The sequence below is a fragment of the Haemaphysalis longicornis genome, unplaced genomic scaffold (assembly GCF_048455015.1).
Source record: "Haemaphysalis longicornis isolate Haplotype H1 unplaced genomic scaffold, Haemaphysalis longicornis Haplotype H1 scaffold_1, whole genome shotgun sequence".
Taxonomy (NCBI): Eukaryota; Metazoa; Arthropoda; class Arachnida; order Ixodida; family Ixodidae; genus Haemaphysalis; species Haemaphysalis longicornis.
The window spans coordinates 447197351-447224209 of record NW_027526203.1 but is presented as its reverse complement, the minus strand read 5'-3'; the positions used below and the strand labels follow the sequence as shown (position 1 = coordinate 447224209).

Sequence of the window (26859 nt, the reverse complement as noted above, 5' to 3'; positions counted from 1 at the left end):
GAAAAAAAAAAAGAAATGCTCTCATGAAAAGCCCTGTGTTGAGTGACAGCATCCATGGGTTGCCAAAACAAATAAATGCCAACTGCAACGAAATTTCACCTCGGCCAAATTTATTCTGAACGTGCTGCAGGTACCACAAAGGCAACACGGATACTATTCGTAGCCCCTTGCAGTGCCTAGTTATACTCATTTAGAGGTGCTTAAATACCAGATGATGGTGCACTTGCCAACATAGTGCACAGGCAGCCATGTAGTGGACGTGACACCCCAGCTGGCCCAATCGCCAGTTGGATAGGTGGCCAGAGACCTGGCCAAGATTGGCTCCGTGAGCTTCTCCCAGTAAGGACGCATGCGTACGTATGCCTCCATCCAAGCAGCTGGCTGTTTGGCTTTGTTTGCAGCACTTGCTTTGCCAGCTGAGATGTCACCTACACCTGGCTGTAGTAATTTCAGTTTAAGAAGTTCCCACTTTCTCTGACTGCTTACAGTGCAGTGGCACATATTTCAGGCATCATATTTTGCAACTTCGAGTCTTTTTTTGTCAGGCTGTACAAAAAGAGCATTTTCAAGGGGTTAAAATTTTCACTGCAGTTGGCTTTTACTGACAGTAATTATTCGATTCTAACGTGCACCCTTTTTTTCCAGAGAAGACACCCCAGAATAACATGCGCTTGATTGGAGGATTTGTGAAAACTCTTGGATGTGTTTTACTTAATGTCACAGAGGTGAAATTCCTGAAAATTGTAAAATGCGTCTTAGAGGTCTGTATCAGCAAACTTAATATGCAAGATTCAGTTCTAAAATTTACGGGTGAAAGAGGTATTCAGGGATTCGTGAAAATTCATTGCTGGCCGCAAATATCATCATAGTGAGCCAGCCTAGTTGGAATTGATTCATTGTAAAACTTGGACTAAGCAAACAGGAATGCAGAAGGATACACATGGACAAGCGCTCAAACAACAGGTTTTATTTATACGGAAAAAGCACAAATACTCCACAGAACTGCACAACATCTTCTCAGTAAACCCTCTATGACACACATAGCAAACATGTGAAGTACTCTGCAATTTAGAGACATGAGGACAGCAGCAACGTTTCTTTATCTCACAAAGATATGGATGGGTGGCTCACAAAATAATTTTTACACCAGGAGATGTGCTTCTGCATTCTCCCTCAAAGTTTGAACAAAAAGACTGTGTTTTCAATTCAAACTTGGTGTGCATCCTCATGCATTACAATAGCTGGCCAAGTGTGTGAATGGGCATCTTTTCGAATTAGACATGTTATATTATATTAACACATTTGCCTGTTTGTCCAACGTACAAGGGTCCACACTTTATAGATATTTTTTTGTACATTTTTTGTACATTTTTTGTACATTCCACAAACTGATGCTCATGCCAAACAGTGAAGTCAGTGTTAACTTCACTCTTGCCTTTAAATTTCTGTTTCACCCCAGCACAAACACTACCTATTTTGTTTTTCGCAGAGAACACCATCTTTACTGCACAGTTCTCTGTCACCTTCCTTAGTCCATGGGAGGCCATGCACATATGGAACCACCAAAACCTTAAAATGTTCTTTGTTCTGCATTCCTTCTTCTGCTCTTGGTTCCTTTTCATGCTTAATTAAGGTATTTCATTACCCTACCACATGAAGCCTGCAACACAGCTGAAGGATGGCAAGCATCCCGAAAATAGGAAACCTGTAGACTGAATGCCTGATTTTCTGAGTAAAAACAGGATTTAAACAAGGCAGACCGAGAGCACGCAACCACTATGCCACTTTTAACAAGCCTACAATGGTTAGAGGCGCAACTCAGAAGATGCTCCCCAGACTGCGGCCAGTAGGATCAGCAAATGTGACCTGGCTGAAATTTCGACTGGACGTCAAGGAACTGTATCTTGTCAACAGGTGCTTCTGATGTGAATTTCAGCCCTTTTCCTCTTACCTGCACTGTTAGGCACAAGCATCAGTTTATGGAATGTACAAAACACGCAACTCCTTTAATTAAGAGAACGTATTTCTAGTTTGAAAGGACACCCGTTCAGACACTTGGCCATTTTGAAGGCGAGATAACTTCGGAGATAGATTGGTGGGAACACATATACATCATCTGCAAAATATCAGCGGCGAATACAGCCTAGAACATATTTAAAATCAATTTTAAAGTGTGCGAAACGCAACCGAGCAGCCAGCAGAGGACCACGCGCAATCGACATCCCGAGGAGATTGTGTAAATAAACAACATCTAAACACGTCACGAGTTTGTGTTTGCCGCTTCCGCACTGCCGGCGTTTTGCGCCGGCTCGCCCGGCTCGCCGCTCCAATCGGAGGGCCGGAGGGCGGAGCTTCTGCTCTCGAGAACGAACGACCCGATCGTTGGCGGCGGAGGCGCCGTGATTTCGTCAGCTCATCGGGCAGCTGGCCGCGACCAAAGTTCTACAGCGATTCCAGGCACTCTGTTTCTATTACTGTTTATTACCATTGGATGCGAAAACCCGCCGGAGGCACGAAAAGCCCACTGAGCTAGCCGCACGGTCGCTGTGCAGGCGGCGGCCACGGCCGCGAAGTGGCCCAGGCCGGCGCAGGTAGCTCGAGTGATAGCTTGTTACCGCTGCACGAAATTGTCCCCAAGTCCCGACCATGGTGGCTTACATGAGAAAGGAGTTAATGATGCGATGGCGGGTTGCATTAAAAATTATCATCTGCACCGCTTACGAGAGCGGCACTCGAATATCCGCCGCAGTGCTGAGCCGAACACATCTGTAGGCGGACCTGTAGGCAGACCGGCCGGCTGCTCCCAGCGCGCGTCTTGCCACCCACCGTCTCGAGCGTCGCGCGTCGTTCTTTAGCCGCGGTAGCATTTGCACTCGCAGCGCCTGCGTCACATCCACGGTCGCTTTTTAATTAAGCGCCTCACGAGATCAGTACGTGGGGGCATTCGCAGAAACTGCCGTCGATGCGGATTCGACAGTGCTACGGCGGCTCTGCTCTGTGATATCCCTCCGACGGTCACGTGGCCAGCTTTGTTCACACAAAATCCATCGTTTCGCGGCACTCGCTGAAACCGAAACTGCGACTGGCCGCATTGAAAATGCCTCTAATTAAACAACCGTCGCACGCTGAAGCAAATGAGGTTTCTACAGGTTATAAGTAGGTCACTACCTACTTATCGCAACAAAAAAAAACGAGATGCAAAATTTTTGTGTCAGTGCCCCTTTAAGATTTGAAAACGCAGCCGTCATGTTCAAACATTACAATCAAACTTCGAGGGAGACTGTAGAAGCATTTTACATGTCCTAGGACAAAAATGTTTGTGAGTCACCCATTCCTGGCTTTGTTAGAAGAAGAGATGTCGCTGCTGTCCTCGTATCTGTTCCAGAGTACTTCATGTGCTTTTGATTTTTTTGAGGAGTTTAATAAAGCATTTGAGTTTTATTTCCAAATAAATAAAGCCAGTTGAAAGAGTGCTCATCCATGTGTATCTTTCTGGGTCCCCGTTTGTTTAGTACAAGTTTCATGATGAGAAAATACAAATAACCTGGCACAATAATATTCAAGAGATCTGTTACCCCCAATTTCAAATTACCTATAAAGGGGGCACAAACATGCCCTTTGGCCACAAGAGGTTGCCAGTACTGCTAAGATTCAACTGGCAAGGAGCTGTTCGGGGAAGGGGGGGGGGGGGAGGAGGGAGGGCTCAGATTGCACCTCGATCTCCTCCATATGATTTTTTAAGGGATTAAAATGTGAATAACGGATACATAACTATTAACTGATAATATACACAACTATTAACTGCAACTATTAACTAAAATTTATGACTATCAACTGAAAATACATAACTATTAACTGTCAAGAACAAGGAAAATAAAATATTTCCTGAAAAAATTTATTTGCGCGTTCTGAGAATTGTGAAAGAATTGGTAGCACTGCTTACAATTTTCTGTTTTGTCTGCATAAGAAGAAATAGCACTTAAAGAAATATGGAAATGCAGAACAAATATAAACATATATGCTTAACAAACATGGGAGCAAAAAACATAGAAGTAAAGAACTAATTCATCGAAAAACTAATCAAGCAAAGAGTAGACATTTAACAAATGAAAAGCGCGAACAACTTGTGGATGAACGTTTTATTTTATTGTCGCTTTGTATTCCAAGAATTTTTTCTTTTTTTTTTTTTCACTTTTGAACACATTTGACGGTTAGGGACAAATCTTAACAACTCTGCTTTTTATGCCAATATATTGCGTAGGAGTAGCTTGTACAGTGGATAATAGCATTAAAATCATGCACACAAAAAATATGTTATAATGTACAGTTGTGGTGAAAAAAGCAAGATTATATTTTGATCAGGGCAACAAAAGTGCCACTGGCAACAAAATGTACATTAATGCAGAGAGCCCATTCTACATGGTGCGAATTTACCTGCAAATTTGCTGCTGTGGCACCGCCCGTGCGGCAAAACGACCAGTTTTTGTAGCTGTGGCAATAGATTGTTTTGCCGCACAAACGTTGCCACAGCAGCAAATTCCAAGTAAATTCGCAACATGTAGAGGTGGGGCGAAGTCCGATGTCGTCAGTGCACTGGTTTCTGGCGGCCCTAGTTGCATGGAGGTATACTAAAGCAGCCAGGCCTGCAGTTTCACCCACGAATCTTCCCTAGTTTGTTCTGAGCAGCGACTCTCCGTCGCGTTGCGGAGTGCGAGCTCGCAGAACACCCCCGTGTATGAAGGCCTTGAATTCAAGAGTTAGGCATGCCAGGAGGGAAATAGGACACCAAGGGAGGATAGGTGCACTTTCCGAACAGGATTTCTGGGGTTCTAGACAAAATCCTAGGATTGTTTCCGGCGCAGGTGGTTGCTTTAGTCGCCGTGCCTGACAGCACGACAAAATTTAAAAAGGGGGAGGGGGGGGGGGGGGGAGCGCTGAAGCCCCCGAAGCCCCCCCCCCCCCCTCACGCCCCTGCCACCATTGGAATTCCCGTGGCGGATGGAAGCTGTGAAGCCGTTCAAGGGGTCCCATTCGGTCCATGTCTGACCCAGGTGCCTCGGTGGTTGGGATACGTCAATAGTAAGCAGCTGCGCTTTGTAATGTGCACGGCGTGTTGAAAAAGCAAGGAATTTTGGGGACGCCAAGCACAATCATTAGCGTGCACGGTAGGGACAATACTGTAAAACTTTGCACCCACCGAAGTTTGTCACTGTGGTCGGCGCGTTAAACCCTACAATCAATCAATCAAGTTTGTCACTGTGGCCAATAAGTGGCCTAGTGAGGGTTAATCAATAGGCCATCCTCACTCTCAAATTGTGACGTCCCTTTTGTGGGCAGAGTTTGGCGGTAAAGCCGTGGAGTTTGGAGCCCCACTCGATGCGGGCCTTGCCCGACCTCTTTTATGCGATCTTGGCTATGAGTTTAAAGTTGTAAATTCTTCCTGCAAATAAATTGTACATGTGTACATCTTGCTTCTTGAAGTAGCCCATCGTTCGCTAAGTGGCGTCGACCACGAGCGAGCGAGTCATCGTTTCATCTGATCATCTCTTCGGTCATCAGCCAACCGATCCCCTATAGGGTCACATCGAATTTTAACTGAGGGAATTTAGGTCAACGCATCCAGCGGCATGCGTAATGTGAAAACATGAAAAGTTCGTACGTCGGCCAGGGCCTTAAGCAAAGGATGCCATGGCGGCGTTCAACACCACCTATAAGGTATAGTTGCTGCACTTTGTCACCCCTGTTTCTCGCACTATGCCGAACCGACAAGAGCCATGTGTGTGTGTGTTTGTTGTGGGTATGCAGTCTTGCAGTGCGCCCATTATGTGTTCCCTTTCGGAGCGTGGTGCTGCAGAGAGGGGAACTTTTACTTTTCCAAATGGACAGCATTGTTTGCGGACACTTCCAGGAACAGGGGACCACGAAACAGCGAGTAGATAAAAAGGCCGTGTGGCAGCTCGCCGAGTGCATTCTCAACTTGATTCTCACCCTGTCTTGTAACCACATTATAAATAAGCAAGCTCAGCTTGCATGAAGCTGCACTAGTCTTTTCGCTCAGAAGGCACGACGCCAACGGGCCCTGCTAACGGGCCGCTCACTACGGTATACACCGTTCTCTACAAGTATTACTAGGTCGGTAGGTCTGGCTCTTTTGGAAATAGAAAACTCACCACTAATACAAGTGAAACTATAAACCTACTGGGTCCGTTGGAGCAGTTTGCAAACTAAAGTAGTCAGAAAAAAGGAGCAGTGCGTAACAAAAACATTTTTTCACCACATGGTTAATAGAAAACAAAGTGGGATTTTTTCTCTCAAGCGAAACTCAGATTTGAGTTGCTTAAAAAAATTACCGTATATACTCGCATAATGATCACACCCTTGAAGTTTGTTGTCAAAATTCGATTTTTTAAATTTCCCGCACAATGAACGCACCCTGAACTTGACGCAGCAGTATGTCATATGTGTGCCAAGTCCAGCTGATGATGATCGTGCTTACCCCTGTTTCCTTCCCTTTCAAAGTAGACATGGCTACGTCATTGCCGCAGAGTTGCTGATATTAGCGATATCGGCAAGCATGCGTTCAATATTGATGAGAAAGATGCCCTCACTAAATGCACATAATGTACTCACAAGACAAAGAAAAAAATGCGCTCAGCTTGCTGCGTCGGCCCCCATATCTGTTTTGATGTCCCACACTGTGACAGTGGCAGCCACTTGTTGGTTGCCCTGTTGTCACCTCGCAGCAAACTCGTTCCGGCGCATTCCGTAATTCATAACAACACTGCATTTTGCATCACTTTGAAAAGCGGCTGGCGGCAGTGTGCGGAGTTCTCATTATGTTTTTATTACTTTTATTATGCTCATGAGACCTATTGTAAAAATTCTGACCCGCAACTTGCTTGAGTTTTCTGTGCTCAAAAGTTTTTCGCGAAAAATTTACCCCGCGTAATGAACGCACCCCTAAATTTGCATCGAATTTTTTGGAAAAAAAGTGCGATCATTACGCGAGTAAATACGGTAATGTAAACAAAAATTAACGAAAGGAATTTTTGCTTCAGCCCCACCATTGAAAATACAGTTCCAGCATCACTGGAGTTTCATCTGCGAGAATTGATTCGGCTGCCTTGCTCAGGGATGCTGTGCCCTACTCACAGGCTGCCTTGTCCTCCGTTCACCGTCACCGTGCGTTCTTCCCAGGGCTCGCTGCGAGGAAGCTCAAACTTTTCTGCCATTGTCGTGATGGTCTGCTCGGGTACCGGAGCAATGCGGGCAGCATTCCTGCGGACCGCGTCCTCTACGGGGCAGAGCAAAAACACCTGGCAGAATCCCAAGGAATCTGCCAGGGCATGGGGCAACACTTCACTGGGAACCCTTCAATGCAACGCAAAGTTATCAAGGTGAGGCTGGGATACCATTAATAGATCAAGCTGGCTCATAATTACTGGCAGTAGCTAAAATAACTAAATGAGACCATGAACCAATAAAAACACTCTTGCGCTTGTTCTTTTCTTCATTATTTCCAGCTGTGAAGTGCATGGTACGCCTGTTATAAACATACAAAAATATTAGAGACCAAAATTGACCCAAGTGCATGATATTAAGTGCACAGTCACTAAACTAGCTTCGCCAGTGCATATATGTCGATGCTTTTTTGTTAAAAAAGCTTTACTGTGGTTTCTTGGTGAACGGAGTTTTACAAGATTACTATCTTTCCAATGTACAATACAGAAAGAAAAGAAACATCACAGACAAAAAAAGATCAAGTTTGCACATAATGTTTTAGAAAACCGAGGACTATGTCAGTATGCAGCCTGAGCACAACCACATAATGAACTTAAAATTAAAGAAAACAAAATGCAGCTATGAAAAAGCATAGAGCTCTGTAGGGGTATAACAAATATGGAGTGGTGCAAGGAATTTCGAAAGGTGTAATCGTTCCAGGCCCTGTGTTTAGGAATGCAGTGCTCTGCTAAGAATCAGATGCGTTATCATACCTATAAATAAACCAGACAACGCTAACCCGTTTGCATTTACGCATGCATAGTAAAACAGCTAACAAGGCAGTGAAGGGAGATGTGCACAGAGCATCGTGTGAAGTATGAGAAGTAAAATATATTTTGGGGGGGCAGAGGTTAAGAACAACGAATCCATGTCAGTGGACAGCTAAAGCGTTCAGGTCCCTCTAGATGAAAAACACAGACTAGAAAGACTAGAAGACTAAGGATGACATGCATAAAGATCAATAAGGAAGCAGAGACAGCCAAGATAGGCAACAGCATAGGCAAAACAGGCAGAAACTGATAAGTGATGGGAAACTGTAGAATAGGAAACATAGTAAGGTATGTACAGGATGGATAAATTTGATATGAGAAAAAGAAATTTCTACTATAACTCCAAGGGCAGTGCTCTGATTTTTGAGGCTAGAGCAGGCTGCCTCAGAACGAAGAGCTTCGTGGGGAAGTACGCCCAATATGATGTGTGGTCTGTTGAAAAGAAACAAACTATACGGCACATTGTGTTGGATTGTGATTGTAGCCAGCCTAATCCATACGAGGGAAATATCCACCTTCGAGGTTTAACGAACCCTGGAGCAGCAAAAGTAAACTACAAGGCTGTAGAGGTGACTGAAAGAAGCTTGGAATGCTGGCAGAGACAGAGCAGAGAGGGGGGATATAGCTTACGACAGCTACCACTTGTACAAAATTTAATTTGAGCAACCCAATAATTTACAGGGTATAAGCATTTAAGGGTATTTACAGGGTATAAGTGCATTAGTTTTTTTGGGAGATGACACACATCACCACGCCCATCTAAAGAGCGTTATCAATTAATCAGTCAGTCAGTCAACCAACAAATCAATCAGGATACGAAAACAGAGTTGCAAGGGTAAAGTTGGCCCCATAGGCATTCCCCAAAAGCACCTTCCTCTTGCCGCTTTGCCGCATGTCAGCAGTGCATTGCGGAAAAGCCCGTCACCACCATAGCAGAAACAGGCGGTGCGTGTTTGTGGCATTTGATCACACAGTACGTACGGTGCCCAGCTAGCTCTAACTCAGTGCAATGAATATATTTTGCATGTGTTTTAGCGGAGCATTTCTCATTTTAAACTCACACATCCCTGTTTTGTGAAAAAGCTGCCCATGTGCTAAACAAGACATAACAGCGCAAAAAGTAGTATTTTTGCCACACGGGACACGCAGGTCACACAGGATAAGCCCTGACCTTTAACTGTTTATTGAATAGATGAACCATGTACTTATACTCTGCAATTTTGCACAGGGGCAAAGTGTTACAAACCTACTAATGTGAGCCATTTCAACCTCCTCCTCCCCCACTTGCAAGTACAGTTAAACCTTGTTAATTCGGATCTCAAGGGAGTGAAAAAAAATGTGCGAATTATCCAAATGGCAAATTAACGAATTAATAACAAAAACACACATTGTCAATTCTTCAATTCCGCACCTTTACTTTGAGAAAAAGTCTGTGATGCTTGCTTGTTTTTTGCGGACAGCTGAGAGGAAAGGACTAGTTTGCGGGAATGCGACAATCCTTTTAGCGCAAGCGTATTGCCTGGAAAATCATAGCAGAACTTTTCTAGAACAATGAGAGCATCCGAAAATTCTCCCGCGGCACGGCGCCCCGGGCGTGGCACATCGCACAAGTCTTCTTCGTCGGACGCCTCATCCGCCACAGCGAGGGCAGCGCTGATGATCTCGGTCAACTGGCCAGCGATGACAACACCATCATCAATTGCAACATAGTCAGCAAGCTGCACTTCGAAGAGAAGCAGGCCAATGAATGCCATATTGTCCTTTTCTGGCGCTGCGAGATCCAGGCTACATTCTCAGCTTCCAGAAGGCTTAGACCGCACAAAGCGACTGTGGCAAAAACACTTGTGCCGGCATATTTGACCACATGTGCACCAAAACATGTATGGCACTCCGAAAACTCATTTCATTCGCGCTGTCCTTGACTTGCCTGCAGTCTGAATTAACCGGTGCGCGTTCAATTTCCCGTCGAATTAGTGAATGTTTGTTGCCATAGAGCTACATACATTTTTGGAGGATGGGTGTGGGAATAACGAATTATCCAAATTTCCAAACTGACCAAACTAACCAAACCAAACTTAATCAACGAGATTCTACTGTATATCTGCATGAAAAAACCAACAGCTGCGAGTGAAAGAACGCAAAGCAATGAACTAAAAAATGCCCGTTCTGCATTGTGCAGTTTAATAGAAGTGTCACTCATGCACATATCGCTGTCTTTTTAAGTGTGAAATGCTTCTAAAAGCCCCTCTGCTACCTGGCACCTGCTTCCCCCTACAATCATGTCCCCAGCAAATTGCGGTTCATGATTGCAGGCACCACAACATGCGGTCAAGTGGGACACAGCATCCTTCTTAGTCGCTCAGCACTTGTTTCTTCAAATGGTCATGGACGCAACATTGTATCTGTGCAATATAAAACTTGTCACATGTCAGGGGGACTTATTTTTGTACACAACCCCTGTCCAATATTGCACAAAGGGTTTTGCATGTTTGACCACATTTTCAAATTGTTTCAAACTACTGGCCACATTTTCAAATTGTGTGCCACCTGATGGACATAAGGCACAATCAGCCAGGAAAAGCTTTTCTGCCCAAACACCAAATGCTTATTTGTGAATCCCATCATTTTTTGGAGGAACGTTTCGGCTACAGCCGTCTTGACAGTGAGAGGGAAGATCGCAGACAAAAGTCTCTTGGCTGGACTGTTGAAGCTTTCCTGCATTTTGAGCGTGCAAGACTGTTGAAGTGCCGACTTAAGACAAAAAATGGCCACCCCTCTTTTCACTAACTTTGTCAGCCTTCGTCAACTTTTCATGCTGATATGTCTTATTTAGCAGAGTACCAGCTTGCCTAAAATGACACTCTTTTGTCCTATTTGCATTTCCGAACTTTAAAACACTTCAAAAATATTCCAAATTTGTTATTCGAAGCAAGATTGGATATCGCGTTATCCACTTTGATGTTCGAAAGTTTCAAATATTCACACACCCCTAGAGACAAGTTTGAAACTAAGCAAGCATACGTCATATCTCATAAGGTACAGGAGACAGCATATAAAAGGACACGGTCAAAGGAAACTGATTGTAATTGATAATGAAGAGCTCAATGAACAAATAAATGTATGAAAAAATTGTCATTAAGTTCTGCAAAATTAAGTTTACAAATGGCAGGTAAAGCAGGAAAAAAATGTTTAATTATTTTGTTTGCCTTAGATGGGTACTGAACACACAATAGCTACCCCAATAGCTAAGCTAGTGAAGCATCAGACATGCAATTTGAAGGTTTGGTTCCCCCGTCCCTATAGGTGAGCATGTTTCAACCTCTTTTTTTTTTTTTTTTTTGCTTTATTTATAATTTCGAAGCTTTTTTCAGTAAAATGAAAGAACAGGCTACTACGCCAATGCATTTCTCAATGCTCTCAACAACTGGCTTTTTTTGTTGTTGTTGTTCAAACAGGACAACACATTTGTGCTTTTACTTGCCCAGTTGTAAAGTCTGGAGCAAAAGTCTGGATTCCATTTCTGGAACCATTTGGTCTTTCCGCAAACTCAGCACACGTCGGCTTGGGTTTGAAAATGAACAGGTGTACAGCCAAGACGTTCATGAAAGCAGGTGTATAGTTAAAAAGGCCCGCACTCATATGCTGGTGATGTGCTGCTCTTTGGATGCTGTTTGCGTAAGATCCACACTTTTGCTCTGACAGTACACTGAATAGCAACCACCCTTGGCCTTTCCCCTACCCCGTTTCACAACACAGGGAACAAAAGTGGCCTCCCAACGCAGTAAGCGCATGCGACACTCACAGCTGCGAGCCAGCCGGAACCAAGCAGCGCGCATGCTTCGGTAGTAGAGGTTATCATCCACCATGATCAGCAGCTTCTCGCCAAGCCCCAGTTGCCTGGTGGACGCAACCAGGTGGCCAAGCATCGCACACACAGGGCCCTCCTCGCCTGTGGGGCGGCTATGCTCCGAACAGCCCGTACACAGCCATCCGATGTAGCGGTCAGCTGCTTCGAGCACGTGCTGCCGGCATTCCTTGGCGAGACCCTTGACAGAAGCCTGCGGAAAAAAAGAAAAAAAAGATGGCCCCAAATCAAACCCACTGATGATTGCTCATTTTGTATGCCCAGCCACTGCGAGCATTCAAGGGCTACTACTGTGGCGCAGCAGAACAGTGCCAGAGATACGGGACATTCCGGCTAGTTTCACAAACAGTTTACCACATTTTTATTAGTATTTATTCAGGGTGTGCCTATATCACATTTCTTACTCTGAATCGAATATGACTGCAAATAAAACTAAATATTTTCACTTCGACGTGTGTAGAATTTCTAAACAGCTTGCTTTAGTATAAAAAAAAACAAGATAATTTCGGTTGTAAGGACTTCAACACCAGTGTGTTTATGTACTAGTGCAATACAGCAAAGACGGTACATCACACACAAAAAAACTAAAGCAAGATGCAAAGCAGCGGAATAAAAAAAATTGGCATACACTATCACGAAAGAAGTAAAAATCGCCCAACAAGTTGTTTTGAGCACAGGAAGTGTCTTTGGACCGTTGTAGTACCTCGAAACACCGAAAGAGGTGCCCGTGAGGCAAGCTAGTGGTTGGGGTGACCAGGTATTTCATAGCCAGGATAGGCAGTACCTCTTCGGTTACTCACTCATGCCACACTGACTAAAATACCTCTTCTCCATTAATTAACTTGTTCAAAGATTTGGTGGACCCATGAAAGTCAGTATTTTGTTACAGTGAACAGTGAAGGCGTTGGCCAGCACCACACTACGCAGGTCAATGGTGTGGTACAAAGAACCACTGCCACGACTCCTGCACCCAGCTTTCTCCCTTTCCTTGTGTGGGGCCACAGTTTCTGATCAGCACTCTCCACTTGGTTGCATCAGTATGAGTCTCCATTGTAAGGTTTCTGGTTTTAACTAACACCTTTTATGGAGCCCTGTCACCCCTTCGACGGAAAAGAAAAACTAATACTACAGTACAAGTACAATTTTTTTTTTTGTTTTTCTGGCATAACATTGAAACAAAGATAACAAGGTAGAGCACAAAATTACCCAAGAAAACACCGCATCTGGACATAAATGCCGTGGTGGACATACACTAAAAATGTTTGAAAAATCAAAAGTAGCCATACAAAGGATAAAAAAGAGCAAGTGATAACTACAGACAACTAGCACTAACAACGTACTATAGCTATAAATGCATTAGAAAAAAATTTTGGGCTACTGAAACTTCCTGCTTGGTCAAAATTTTGTCGACATTTTGGTTGTGAGGAAGTTTTTCCGTGGCTAAAAAAAATAATATGTGCATTTAAGGCATTAAATAGAAGATCAACTGGCATGCAATTTGAATTAGCTTTAGAACCCTCAAATTGAGGACATTAAAAATTACTAAGAGATATGTTTCCAGTTGCATGGATGGCTCTCTTTTGCGATCATCATTTTGCAGACAATGTAAGCAAGGAAAATTGAGCAACAAACAAAAGAAAAATTAAGGATGTAATTTTAACTTGATCACTTTTGATGTTGATTTACGAGACCAACAGAATGGCAGACATTGAGAGACGTATATAATTTGCTTGTTGTGAACAACGCAAATTCGCTGGAAACACCACACAAGGAAGCTTCAGTAAAGCTATACCAAGGTAAGGAGAAAATTATTAGTAATAGTTCATTATCTGATTCAAAGAGTAAAAAGCTTGTATTTTGTAACATTTTACTGAAGTTGACAGAGGAAAAGTTCATATAGCCATATGATAGCAGTTTCTTAATACCCTCAAGGCTTTGCCCCGTAAACAACTGTTTGGTCTTACTATCAACAGGTGCTTGCAACGCGTAAAAGAAAAGGAGTAGGACCTAAAATTGAGCCTTAAGGTAATGTTGTGGCTGGTTACTATGGTGGGACACAAAAGCATTTATGTGGCGCGACAATGAGTGACCAATGCAGGTGATGCAATATAGTTTGGTAATACGTGCACGGACAACACAACGAGTGTGACCACTATTCCACTCCTCATCACAGGCAGTGACAGTCATCTCACACTGCACTCATGTCGAGGAGGAGTGGAAAAAGGGCAGTCTGGACAGTTAGTGGTGACACACGCCAGCCCCTTCCCACAACAAGAACAATGCTGAGACACCTACTCCTCACAGCACTCAGAACTGAAAAAAATGGAGAGGTGTTTTTTTGTTGTTGTTTTGTGCGGGCGAAAAGTTTTAATGCAGCGTCCCTTATGGAACGGTCAGTGTTCCTGCTGCAGCCCGTTTTACCAAGTATGATCTCAAATTAGTGTTTAAAGCTTGCTACTGGTATAAGTTCTTTTCACATGCCCTACATTACTTTTTTCTTACACATTCAGCTCTCAACTTTTGAAGCCAGTACTGTTGCTTTACTAGATTGTTTTGGACAAGGCGCTGGCAAAGATGGGTGTTAGTTACAAGCTAGGAAACATCAGTATAAATTATGGCCACAGACAGAACTAATTCTTTTAAGACTATTCAATTCACTACCTTTAAGAAACTATCCATTACTTTTTCAGCTAGGCTCTTAGATGCCACAGCTACACCCAAGTGCCTAAGCAGAGTATGCTACAGCGAAGGACAACAGACTAATTTAGACCACCAAGGATTCTTCGAAATTTGTCGAATACTCAGACACCTGAATGTGGGCATGCACAGGATTTTACCCGAAAGAGGGACAATTGTGCCTAGGTTATTCAAGGAAGGGGCACGCAAACTAGAACATCCAGCATATTAAACACACAAAGAGTAAAAAATCTGTATAACCTTAAAGGTCCTCTAATCTTAAATGTGGTTATGCAGTTTCATCATGCCACTGAAAATTATTCCCCAGCAAACTCTCCTTTAATAACAGAATACAAGATTGAGGTCATTAAAATATTTCCATGTCGGAATAACAATCATGCCAACTTCAGTACAGGGATATTAAGAAAAATAGACAACGGAGTGCCGACGCACCTGCAACTTTCTTGCATTACCCCAGAGACACCACAGGGACTGCATGTGTCATTGGCACCTGCCAACAATAGCCACTGCCAATAAACACAATAGTGCGATTATAGTGGTGCCTCTAATTCCATTCAATAATACCACTTTAATGACAGCATGGAATTAACATGCTGATTACACTTTTTTGTTACAATGACATCACTGCTGACGTTCTGTAGCTGAAAATTTGGAATTTCATCAATATTAGTGATCTTTTCATTGCTGAAAACAACCTCCTTTGTGGTTGGAATAGAGCTCAGTGGGTTATTAAAACAAGGACATGTATTCTCTTTATTGATTGATTGTAGGGTTTAACGCGCCGACGCAACGCAGGCGATGAGGTGCGCCGTAGTGGAGGGCTCCGGATTAATTTTGACCACCTGGGAATCATTAACGTGTACCGAAATCTCGCACACACGGGCATTTTTGCTTTTCGCCTCCATCAAAAAAGCGGCCGCCGCGGCCGCGAATCAAACCCGCGACCTCGTGCTCAGCAGCGCAACGCCTTAGCCACTGAGCCACCGTGGTGGGTATTCTCTTTATTGTTCTTTTAAAAGACACACAATTCTGATGCATGACCGGTGGCGAAACATAGCGAAAAATGTGAGCAAAAAGTAATATGTAATCTCTTGTTTTGTTTTCAATGGCTAAATGCCTACATTTTGTTTCAGAGGCCTCAAAGTTGTATTTGAGGTTATTCAAATACTCTGCCGGGGGCCAGACATGTTTGTTTTCGCTCGCGCAGTTACATCTGAAAGCTTCCAAGTCTCAGGAGTCCAGATGAGCCATCTGGGTTCTGCCCACCAACCAACTGCACACAAAGCAAGCCGTAACGTTCTATACCAGCTGCGCGAAAAAAATTTGCATGCCACTCCAAAGCCCCAGAAAAATCAGTGCTGAAAAAACTCTGAACCAGAAAGCTGCACCACAGGTTTTAGCCAGTAAGTATTATCTTGGCATTAAACTCCGCTCGCACATATAACTGCTTGCCACATTCAAGCAAATTTTTTTCTCCACAATTAAACGCACCCAACCTGATTAAACTTCCTGACACAGGTTGATGAGAGATAATCATAAGATAAGTTCTTCCCCTAAACCCCAATGAAGAATGAATTAATTGGTCCAGAAAACTGGAGGAGCAAACCTCACTTCGGCAAGGGTAGGGATGGGCGGTTGTTACCGATAGGGTTAAAAGGACCTGTTAGAATAATTGGCGCTTTGCGGGTTCAGTCGATCGTGAGGTAGCCCATTATAAAATGACGAGGACGTAGTGGGAGGAAAACGTAATCGTTGCAGGATGGCGCACTTGTGCGGGACAGCCCAGATGAATGTGAGTACGCTTTAGTTTCCGGCTGGTTGTGTTATATAAAAAAAAAAAAAGGAAAGAAAGAAGGCGCTGTTTACCGTTTTCACCTGCGTGTCCAAGCCCACAAGATCGTCATAACGAATCACGCACGGGCTCCACGATACGCTTCGCGCTGCTGATCCTTGTCGACTTTCCAATGTTGTTTTCATGCTTTCAACTAAAGTAGTTTTCCCGCTCGCCGGTAATCCACAGAAAAGGGCCAATACTGAGCTATATTCAGCCGCCATTAGATCAAGTCGCTACACTACGACAAAAATATGTTTCAAGTGTCCAGCACCACGTAACGTAATACGCGCCACATGAACCCAACGAACGGTTGACGCTACTGACGCTGCTTGCTAGCACAGCTAGCACGCAGTCACGAGTCCGCAAGTTCACCCCAGCCACCCAGCCAACCCAGCTACGGGGGAACTTGTGCGCTTCTACTGCTTCTACCACAGTACCACTTCCACATATATTAGCATGAAACATGCCACTTCCATAAAGTGCTGTAACTGCTGTAACCACTGCACAGAACCACAGACTTTCAAGCGCGCGCAAATATGATCACATGATGATGATGTTGAGGCTTCTTTTTCCGTGCGGGATGTAAAATGTGAAAAAGTGTCCGTTTCAAAGTGACCATTTTCTGCGAGCCCTGATTGGCTGAGGGCAGACAGCGCGGGTGTGACGATTTTAACAGCCCTTAGTTGTACCGTCCATAAAAAGGAACCGAGCGCACGTGCCAGTCAGCGTTTGAGCAAACAGCATCGCCGACAAACGACTGTCGTCTGCTCCTGACGTCACTCGCTTTGCGTTGCCAGGGGCAAACACCTGCAGTCATAAAACTCGAAGCCGCCGCGGCAGAACTACAGTAGGCTAGATTCTAGTTCACTGTAGCAGAACTCTTTCCGACGTTGTCCCGCGTGCATGGGGGATGGGGCGACCAAAGAAGATCCGGACGCCGCCGAAGAGGCGGCTTATCAAGAAGCGCGCCGCGCTGCCAGGAGAGAATGCAATCGCCCAGAAGGACAAGTAGTAGTGCATGTCTTGAAGTTATCCCAGTATCTACTATTGAGCAAGAAACCGAATTTTTAATTATTTCCAAACCCCTTCCCTTCGGTCGCAAAACTTCTCCCCGGCTCTCTATTAACCGCTATTTTAAATGAGTATTTATCCATGTATCCTGCGTCTTCTGTGCAGATGCATCTCCATCTCAAAATGGCGAGAAAGCTGGAATTGGTATTTTCTGTCGCAATCCAGTTGATTGGAGTTATTAGCTACGAATCCCGGACTACACACCCATTTTATGGCAGAATTTGTAAAGTACCGCAACATGTATCAGAAATCATCATATTATCCGATTCGGTGTCAGTTATATCGGCATGCTAATTAATTTCCTCTTCCGACTCTCCATATTATACCGCATATTATTGCTTTTTGTTCCAAGGCACGTGAAGGAAGTGCGATGGATCCCTGGCCATACGGACGTCAGGGGCAACGAGTTACCTAATCTCGCTGTGACAGCTCCCGTTCAATTCATCATACCTAATCTGGCTCATTTTGCATCTTTAAGATCGTTCAGACGCACCCCTAACGTTCAGGAGTACCAACATGGAATATTAAGGGTGGAATGTTCGTTTTTGTGGTTGGCGGCAATGCGAAGTGACCTTCACCGAGCTGCGCTGCAGGATACCGAGGCTAAATTTCTTTGTTCAGAATAGGGCTATGTGTGCGGTGCCCGGTCCCGGAAACAATCGAACTTTTTTTTTTCTCCACAGCCGCCTCTTCTCGGCAGAAATTTGCTTTTGAAGGAGCCAATTGAACGTTTGGGGGTATTCCAGCTTACCTTTCTGCTTCAGATACACAATTAATGGGTAATTGGGGTTTTAATCATTGCGAACTTCATTTCCGCCTCTTGCTTTCCGGAAATAAATTAGTATTTCAAAGTCATGACAAATTACTACTTAACCCTGGCCAATCCCCCCTTGTGGGTACGTGCCAAAAACGCTGAGGGCATCATCATCGTCATCATCACCGGCAAGGGAGTGCTCGACGAAGATTTGTGTTCAGTGACTTCCAAGTGGGACAAACACAGCTCTTCTGTGACATCACGCTTGCACCGTTCTGCAAGCTGTCTTTGGTGATTTCTTTCAGTTGATTTTAAGCATCAAAACGATGAGAATCATTCCTCCATTGTAAAAAAAAAATACAAGAGGGAAAGTTACGTTATCATCATCATGAGTCAAATAAATGCAGGGGCGGTTTTAAATTAAGTTAGCAGTAATAACAAATACAAAGCAGTAATAAAATTTTCCAGCCAGCAAGCAAACCAACTTTGTTTTGCAACGTCGATAACGTAAACGTTATTCAGGACGCAATCGGCCTTCGGGCAAGGACGGTGTGCAACCTTGATGGGCTCGCAGCGCGCTGCGCGCGGTGCGTGACGTCGACGCATAGGCGCATGAGTTCCACATGGGGCCGCGGTCCTAGTCACGTTTCGTTGTAGTCTGTATTGGTGGTGTTGTAAGCTCTTTCATTTGTCCATGCAATCGTAGTTGTAACGTGTTGTGGTGCGCAGTACACTGTGGGACTTGGAAGTGTACATTCCTCGCCGCTGCTAGAGCCTGTTACTGCTGTTACTGTGGATTATTTCTGTCGACTGAAACTTCAAGCGCTTGAGGCCGACATTAGGCCTACGAGCGTTGGACCATTATTGTGAACCGGCCACGTTGAACTATTTATATATTAATTTAATTCCACCATGGCCTCCACTGGGTACAACTTGGAGGAGTCAAATGCCGATAGGAATGTGGAAATCTGGAAGATCAAGAAGCTCATCAAAAGCCTGGAGGCTGCACGCGGGTGAGTGACGTTTTGGAAGTTGTATTGGCATATGTTAGGGTTAGAGACTAGGCCTATGCTGTGTTTAGGACCGGCTTTAAAGTAGGAACGTTCTCTGATCATTCGTTGTTTCTGTGCAGCAACGGCACGAGTATGATCTCCTTGATCATCCCTCCGAAGGACCAGATCTCCCGGGTGTCCAAAATGCTGGCGGACGAGTTCGGAACAGCGTCCAACATAAAGAGCCGGGTGAACCGGCTGTCAGTTCTTGGCGCAATCACGTCTGTCCAACACAGGCTCAAGCTCTACACAAAAGGTGAGCACCGCCGTGTGCGGCAGTGAGGTTCCGTTCTGACGTCCGCTTACCGTAACGCAGTGCCGCCAAACGGGTTGGTCATCTACTGCGGTACGATCGTGACAGAGGAAGGCAAGGAGAAGAAAGTGAACATCGACTTCGAGCCATTCAAGCCCATCAACACGTCACTCTACCTGTGCGACAACAAGTTCCACACGGAGGCCTTGTCTGCGCTCCTTGCGGACGATAACAAGTTCGGCTTCATTGTGATGGACGGAAACGGCGCCCTGTTCGGAACGCTACAAGGCAACACGCGCGAGGTGCTGCACAAGTTCACGGTGGACTTGCCCAAGAAGCACGGACGTGGAGGTCAGTCTGCTCTACGTTTTGCCCGGCTACGTATGGAGAAGCGGCACAATTATGTACGTAAGGTAGCAGAGGTGGCCACCACACTGTACATCAGCAACGATCGGCCAAACATTGCAGGGCTCATTCTTGCCGGTTCGGCTGACTTCAAGACAGAACTGAGCCAGTCGGACATGTTCGACCCTAGGCTGCAGGTCAAGGTGCTTAAGTTGGTGGATGTGTCGTATGGTGGCGAAAACGGCTTCAACCAGGCCATCGAGTTGTCTGCTGAGGTGCTCTCTAACGTGAAGTTCATTCAAGAGAAGAAACTGATCGGCCGCTACTTTGACGAAATCTCTCAGGACACTGGCAAGTACTGCTTTGGTGTCGAGGACACTTTAAAGGCCCTCGAGATGGGCTCTGTGGAGATCCTGATTGCATGGGAGAACCTGGACATAGTGCGCTACCTGCTCAAGAACCACACGAGTGATGAGGAGAAGATCCTGCACCTCACCCCAGAGCAGGAGAAGGACAAGAGCCACTTCTTGGACCGGGAGACGGGCGTGGAGCTGGAGCTGGTGGAGTCCATGGCCCTGCTCGAGTGGCTGGCCAACAACTACAAGAACTTCGGTAAGTTCTGCTTTGCCTGCCCCCTCTCTGGGGCTGACCCCTGTCCCTTGTGCAGGTGCCACGCTAGAGATCATCACGGACAAGTCGCAGGAAGGCTCGCAGTTCGTCAAGGGCTTCGGCGGCATTGGAGGCATCCTGCGCTACCGGGTGGACTTCCAGAGCCTCGAGGTCAACGACCTGGTGGACGACTTCGACCTGGACGACCTGTAGGCTATGCACAACAACACAAATGGGTTGCCCGCTGTTGAAACGCACACTCGTCCGGGCTACTGCTGGCCTGGCCGCCACCCACCCGGGCGACCCCCCCCTTAACTCCCCCCCCCCCGACAGGCTGCCCCGGCCGTGTGCAGCTCTTGGCCAGGCTGCCGCGGCCGGGGTGTGAAGCAGTGCCGCTGCTGCCCATGCTGCACAAGCTGACATCTTTCATCGAGTGGCTTTGGGATGACCCGTGCCTTTGGCAGTGTATGGAAATGCCCATGCCAAGAACTGAATGAATTACGACGTTGTAGAATTTGTATTTTTACAGTTGTCCGAATGTGAGCGAATGTGTGCTCCCCCTCCTCCTTTTTTTCGTGTGGTTGCATATGATGAATTACAGAAAAATTTTCAGTTCGGTGGCTGTAGTTCTGTTACTTCTTTACACTGCAGCTGTTGTGAAGGCTTTATTGTCTCTCTCTCTCTCTCTCTCTCTCTCTCTCTCTCTCTCTCTCTCTCTCTCTCTCTCTCTCTCTCTCTTTTTTGAGTAAGCCAGTGGGCGAGGCGCTTTATTATTATTGTCATTTTTTTAATGCAGACAGGGTACGCACACGTCTTGAGAGAGCCTCGGTGCTATACAAGCTTGTTGTGCTGCAGCCACAATTTTCATTTGCCTAAATCTAATTTGGTGCAGTGTTTTTAATTATTTGATATCTCAATGCCAGGTTCTTTTTGTCTAGTGGTGTCGGTTGTTCCAGGCGTGTCTAGGTGATTGTCTGTATGCTGTGTGTGTCTGTGGCATAGGAATGTGCGTACCATGGAACTGGCTGTATTTGTGCGCTTGTTCTGTACATGTGGTGCTGAAGCGACAGGGACTGATATTGAATTTCTTGTGTTAATTACATGCCGTTTGGCGGCATGGGTGTACAGGTGGAACGTCAGCAGTGCATGGCCCTTGCAGAAATGCATTGGGATGATTTACTATAATGAATTGTTGCAGGACATTTCGATTCCATTAAAAGTCGGGGACAAGTATCAAGCCTCTTTGTTTTTTGATTGTGTTGTAGGTAGTGCCGTGTCCGTGACGTTTGGTTGCATTGTTGAAGCAAATTGGCAGAGAGCATAGGTGATCATCCATGCTGCTGCGAGACGATATTTTTCCAGTGCCGGCTTTGTTTTCTTGCAATGAAGGCAAGCAGAACCACTGCTTTGTGGTTTCTGCCTGGCTTCAGAGCACGTGAAAAGTGCACTGCGGACCTAGGTGGTGCCCAAAATACCGCTCGAGAACAGCTTAGGAAGCAGTTCACACTTTGAAAAGGCACTGTATTGCATGTGCGTTCTTTTTGCGACGTGCAATGCAGTGTGTCCTCTTGACATCCTACCAGGCGAGCATAACTTTTTTTCCTTGTTGGTCTGCCTCTTTTTATTTATGAAACTGCCATTCGCTTTTGTTTTGGTAGAATTAAACAGCCTAAATTACAGGCATACCTCGAAATAACGTGTGCTTTGCATGTGTTCAAGGGTGATTTTGAGTAAGTATCAAACGAACGTGTGAACTTTTACGATGCTGGGTTTTGGAGCCGTTGCGTTAAAGTATGCAGAATCTTTCAGTTAGTACGTGAAATGCCATTTAGGTAGTGAGCTTTCATGACTAAGCAAGCTGCGTTTACATGACCATCATGTGAATGCTGTTGTTTTGCGCTCGGCAGTTGCCTCTAGAAAATAGAAACAAAGGGCGTGATAAATGGGCAGCTGACTGGACGCATGAAGCAAAACATACGGAGCTACTGCCCTGCATACATTTTGGAGCAAGGTCTACTGACTTGCATGACACTTGTGTAGCTCCATTTTTTTCTGTGCCTAACTGACTACGAGCTGTTAAACGGAAGCTTTGGAGTGGCGCACAGTGTGAGAAGTACAAGTGGTGCACTCGCTGCTTAGGCTATTGGCAGTGCCAATTGTGTGACCACTAAAATTCAGCCTGCCGATAGCTGGTGCAGAATCTGGAGTTTGCTAACGTCCGTGCCTGTTCAACAGCATAGCTAGGGGTAACTACCACTGTACTCCTGTTTTGACGATGTGTGAAGTTTCTATGCATGAATAGCAGCATCAAATGCAGAGATGTTCAGTTCATCGAGAATGCTCAAGCACAGTGGAATGCATTCAGTCACTGGAGAAACCTTGCAAGAGCCAGTTACGTATGCTGTGTGCTGTTCACATGCTTGGAGCAAAGGATAAGGAAGCGATGAGCCGAGTGGTAGTGGCAGAGAAAGTAAAATGACGAATGTCACAATGATTTGTAGAGGCAGCTAACCACACCAAGAGTGTGCCACCCTCCTAGAGTATTTTGTGACTTGCACACCTGCAGAGGTGCCCGCCATTACTTTTTGAAAGAAGCCTTGTGCATTGCCTAGCCCATAGGACAGTTTTTGCAGTATGGTGTCGTGACCGCTAACGTACGCAAGCCCCCCACCTTCCCCGCTTAAAATTCCCAGCTCGTGGGAGGGGAGTTCGTGAAAGCCCACTAATATGGCGTACTAAAGCTTGACTTTGGGCTAGTTGGGTACACATGACACCTGAGGAAACAGTGCGAAAAACTTGGACAGAGAGACAGCAAACAGATACGAGCGCTGTTTTTTTTTTTTTTTTTCCCTCTCTTTGTCCAAGTTTTGTGCGCTGTTTCCTCGGGTGTCACTATTATGGCGACTGCAGATGACCTGTGATTGTTTCTATCGTAGGCGAGTGTGTACGAGGCCACTAACATGCTAATAACTACCAATGATTGTTTCTATTGCAATGTACACAACAGCCTGCTTTTACCAACTGTCAGCCATTTTGCAATGTCCCTGAAAAGAAAATTATTGTAAGGTTTAACAGAGTATGCTGATGGTTTTAATTTCGAGATGGTCCTTTGCTTTGACTTCTGATTTTTTTTTTCCTTCATTCTGATTTTCTTTTTTTTCTCCTTTCACATTCCCCCTCTGTTTTGAGTGTCTGCCGTTCCCTCCCCCTTCGCAAAATTAAGTCCTACGTACACCACTGGTCTTAACCCAAAATACCACCTGCACTGTGGAAGTGGTATCATGCAAAATCAATACCTGTAATAGAAGCCTTATGGATGAGAAAATTTTAGTAACTTTCTATTAAATAGAAAGAACAAAAAATTTAGCAAAAAGAACTTGCTCAGATCTGCTGGTTTTGTAAAATTACACACCTCTTAAGTGTATATTATGCATGATGAAAAAAAAAAGTTGCTGTTGGGAGTTGAAAGACGTTTGTGTTACGACTCAATAATTTTTTTTTATTCATTTAAAGAAGGGACAGACAACTGATTTTTTACGAGTATATGTTCTGTATACCAAATGAAAGGGCATCCCTTAAAACACAACGGTTTTGCTGATGGTGCCCTAGAACTAATAGAAATTTTTAGATCTGCGAGTCGTATGTGGCCTTCCAAAAATAATGCTGGCAGCCATGACACAATAGCAAGGCAATGTACTTTTGTCTGTATGCGAGATGAGATGCGGTATTTGAAAACTTGTTCCTGGTTAAAAAAAAGCGAATTGGAGGCTTTCATATTCCTTTATGTGTATTTTTAATAACTAAAAGCAGCCAGCTGTATGTATTGATGGTCTAGTGTGACACTATTTTTCATGACGGCACCGTCTGTTGGGATTGGTGAGAGGTAGAATGCTGGCTTCCTGTAGTGTAGGTTGGCAGTTCAATCCTCCCCGAGCGCATTTTTTTTTTTTTTTAAGCAGCTGTTGGCGTTTTTGGAAACTGAAAAGAATATTTTGGCAGAAGAAATGCCCCTAACTCTGGCAGAATCGTCAAACAGCGTACAACACATGCAGGTAGCTTTTTCACTGGGTCTGTTTCCTGAATGCTGCTGTTGATAGGTTACTGCTAAAAAGCGCAAAGGCTCATGGGTACATTTGTTTTCTCCTGCAGAGTCTCGCCACTTATGGTTCGAGAGCTCTACTGCTCTCCCGTATGCCAGCAGCTTTCATGTGCATGTTCTTGTTGTTTATCTGTCTCCATTGAAAAAAAAAAAAAACGCTCATGTATCGGGTATTCAATAAAGAACAACGATTGACCCTACTAGAAGTTTCTCTGGAAGGTAAGCACCCTGTGACAAATCAACAACATGCACATGCGCGTGAAAGCCGTCGGCGTACGGGAGGCAGGGGAGCTTTCGAACCGGAAGTGGCGGGAGCAGACGATGTACCCGTGAGCCTTCACGCTTTTTACTGGTCACCTATTCTGGGCATGGAGGTTCAGTTAGCAACACTGAGAGTAACCCAGCGGTGGCAGCTGGTGTGTCTTAAAAATATTTGGAAGACTGTTTAAAAATACATATGCAATATAAACGTATACAAATACTTGTGTTAAAAGGTTTCCAATAAATAAACGTTTCAGCAGTTTCAGTAGCTGCAAGGTTTGCAGGTCATGTGACCAGGACACGTATGTAGTGTCTCGTTAGATATCGCACCTATCCGTATCATGATTTTGCAGAAGCACGCACAGCTGTGTTTGCCCTCCTAACAGACAGGTGTCAATAAATGAGGCCCTGGAAACTATAGTGAATAAACAATGACACGTGCACCCAATGGGTGCTGAGATGCTGTCGGTTATACCGCCATTTTTCAGATTTCGGAACGGTTAGTGCCAAATTAAAAATTATTTCTGCCAATTTGTTTATAAATTGCTTTTAGTTATCCCACTATATAAAACGCTGGCTTTCATATGAGCTAGAGAACATATACTCGACAAAAATGGTTGTCTGTCCCTTTAAAAGTTGCATATAAAAAGGACTTGTTTAGTCTTCCTCTGCCTTTTTTGAAGTTAAGTTGTATGGTGAGGCAGAAACTCGGACATCACCAGGCTAATTAGTTAACTTTAATTGCTCACTAAAATATGCTTAATCATAACATTGTAAGGAACAAATACAACCGCTAGAATTCATGACCATTATGGTACCCTGTATTTTGACTTCACCCGTTAAAATCGGCTCGATTCAAATTTTGTTCAGCTAAGTTGCAAATCAGGGCTGACGTAAAATTGCAGGAAGAAACACCTGCGTGGATGGAGCGTGTTACAAAGGGTGCTACTGTTGGTGACACGGTTAGAAATTTTGCAACTGGCCATCTGTGGTGACAATGGCGCCATAGAGGGCCTATTTTTATTCCATACAGCTTGCTTGCGTTGCAGAACATTCTCAGTTGAAGCAACCAATCTCTAACGCTGAACGACATTGCTTCAAAGTTGAGTACCTGAAAGGTTTGTTTATTGTTTTCAGTAATCATGGGACGTCAGCTTAATACATATAATACAGTGAAAGCTGTGTTGGCTTTCATTGTGCGCATGCATGTGATGCACTGGAAACGTGGCCAAGCTAACTTCGAGGCAATGTCCATCATGTACATTATAGCACAGTGAAGGACTCTGGTCACGGTACAAGGCATATATCAAGGAAAGGCATCAGGGCAAAGCCAAAGTTAAAGGAGCACTGACACGAAATTTTTGTGTTACATTCTTTTCGCTGCTATGTGTGCCTACCAGCAGAGTAATCTTAGAATGGCACGTCAAATGCTAGCCCGCAGTGTAAATTATTTACAGGCTCGTTTATTTGTCTCAGTTGTGGTTTTGATGACACGAACACCAGGGCGGCCGCCATGACAGGACGGCTCTCTTGACGTCGCTGTTCTCGTTGCACCATGGTCAGTCTGGATGCGCGTGCTAGAGCGAGCGAGGACGTCCACACCGGTTGTGATCACGCGCCTGGGCTGCATGATGTCAGTCCCAAAACTGTGACGTGATGCACAAAGCTGAGCAGCACGCACCAACAGTAGCCAGTGCTTTGGCTACGTCACAGGAGCCCTAACGTCGACACTTTGGGGCAAGGTGCATGGTGCGGCACTCAATGCGGCATGCTGATGCCGGTGTCGAAAGGGTATCTGTTCTGTGGTTTCTCATGCGTGCAAAGTTTAAAATTGATTTAAAATGCGCTTTAGTGAACAGTTGCTGTTGAAACTTCTTGGGGAGTATCTCCGTGCAAAAAGTAAGCTTTTTACATGCTAGTTATTTTAGCTGTGAAGTTTTGTGTCAGTACTCCTTTGAAGCAAAAGCT

The 26859-nt window shown here is 44.8% G+C and overlaps 2 protein-coding genes across 3 annotated transcripts in view; one reads left to right on the top strand and one right to left on the bottom strand.

Moving 5' to 3' along the window:
* Positions 1-17035, bottom strand: part of LOC144155934 (L-seryl-tRNA(Sec) kinase-like) — a 30786-nt gene extending 13751 nt beyond the window's left edge. The window contains exons 1-3 of one of the 2 annotated variants that reach the window (XM_077687656.1): positions 16480-17035; positions 11854-12109; positions 7153-7336 (exon numbers count right to left, since the gene is read on the bottom strand). In XM_077687656.1, the coding sequence (XP_077543782.1) occupies positions 7153-7336; positions 11854-12109; positions 16480-16668 (629 nt within the window). In that variant the 5' untranslated portion in view covers positions 16669-17035. Of the gene's footprint in view, positions 1-7152; positions 7337-11853; positions 12110-15045; positions 15159-16479 lie in introns of those variants that run through there. The other variant, XM_077687657.1, reaches the window with a different exon arrangement.
* A 1833-nt stretch (positions 17036-18868) lies between these two features.
* Erf1 (eukaryotic release factor 1) lies at positions 18869-21764 on the top strand. Its single transcript, XM_077687650.1, has 4 exons — positions 18869-19285; positions 19405-19580; positions 19641-20534; positions 20590-21764. The coding sequence occupies exons 1-4, from the start codon at positions 19185-19187 to the stop codon at positions 20742-20744; spliced, it is 1326 nt and encodes a 441-aa protein (XP_077543776.1). The 5' UTR covers positions 18869-19184; the 3' UTR covers positions 20745-21764.
* The last annotated feature ends 5095 nt before the right edge of the window (positions 21765-26859 follow it).

Coding starts and splice junctions, on each gene's coding strand:
- Erf1 (XM_077687650.1), top strand. CDS start 19,185: ATGGCCTCCACTGGGTACAACTTGGAGGAGTCAAATGCCGATAGGAAT. Junction 19,581..19,640: donor GCTCAAGCTCTACACAAAAG/GTGAGCACCGCC, acceptor ACCGTAACGCAG/TGCCGCCAAACGGGTTGGTC. Junction 20,535..20,589: donor CAACAACTACAAGAACTTCG/GTAAGTTCTGCT, acceptor TCCCTTGTGCAG/GTGCCACGCTAGAGATCATC.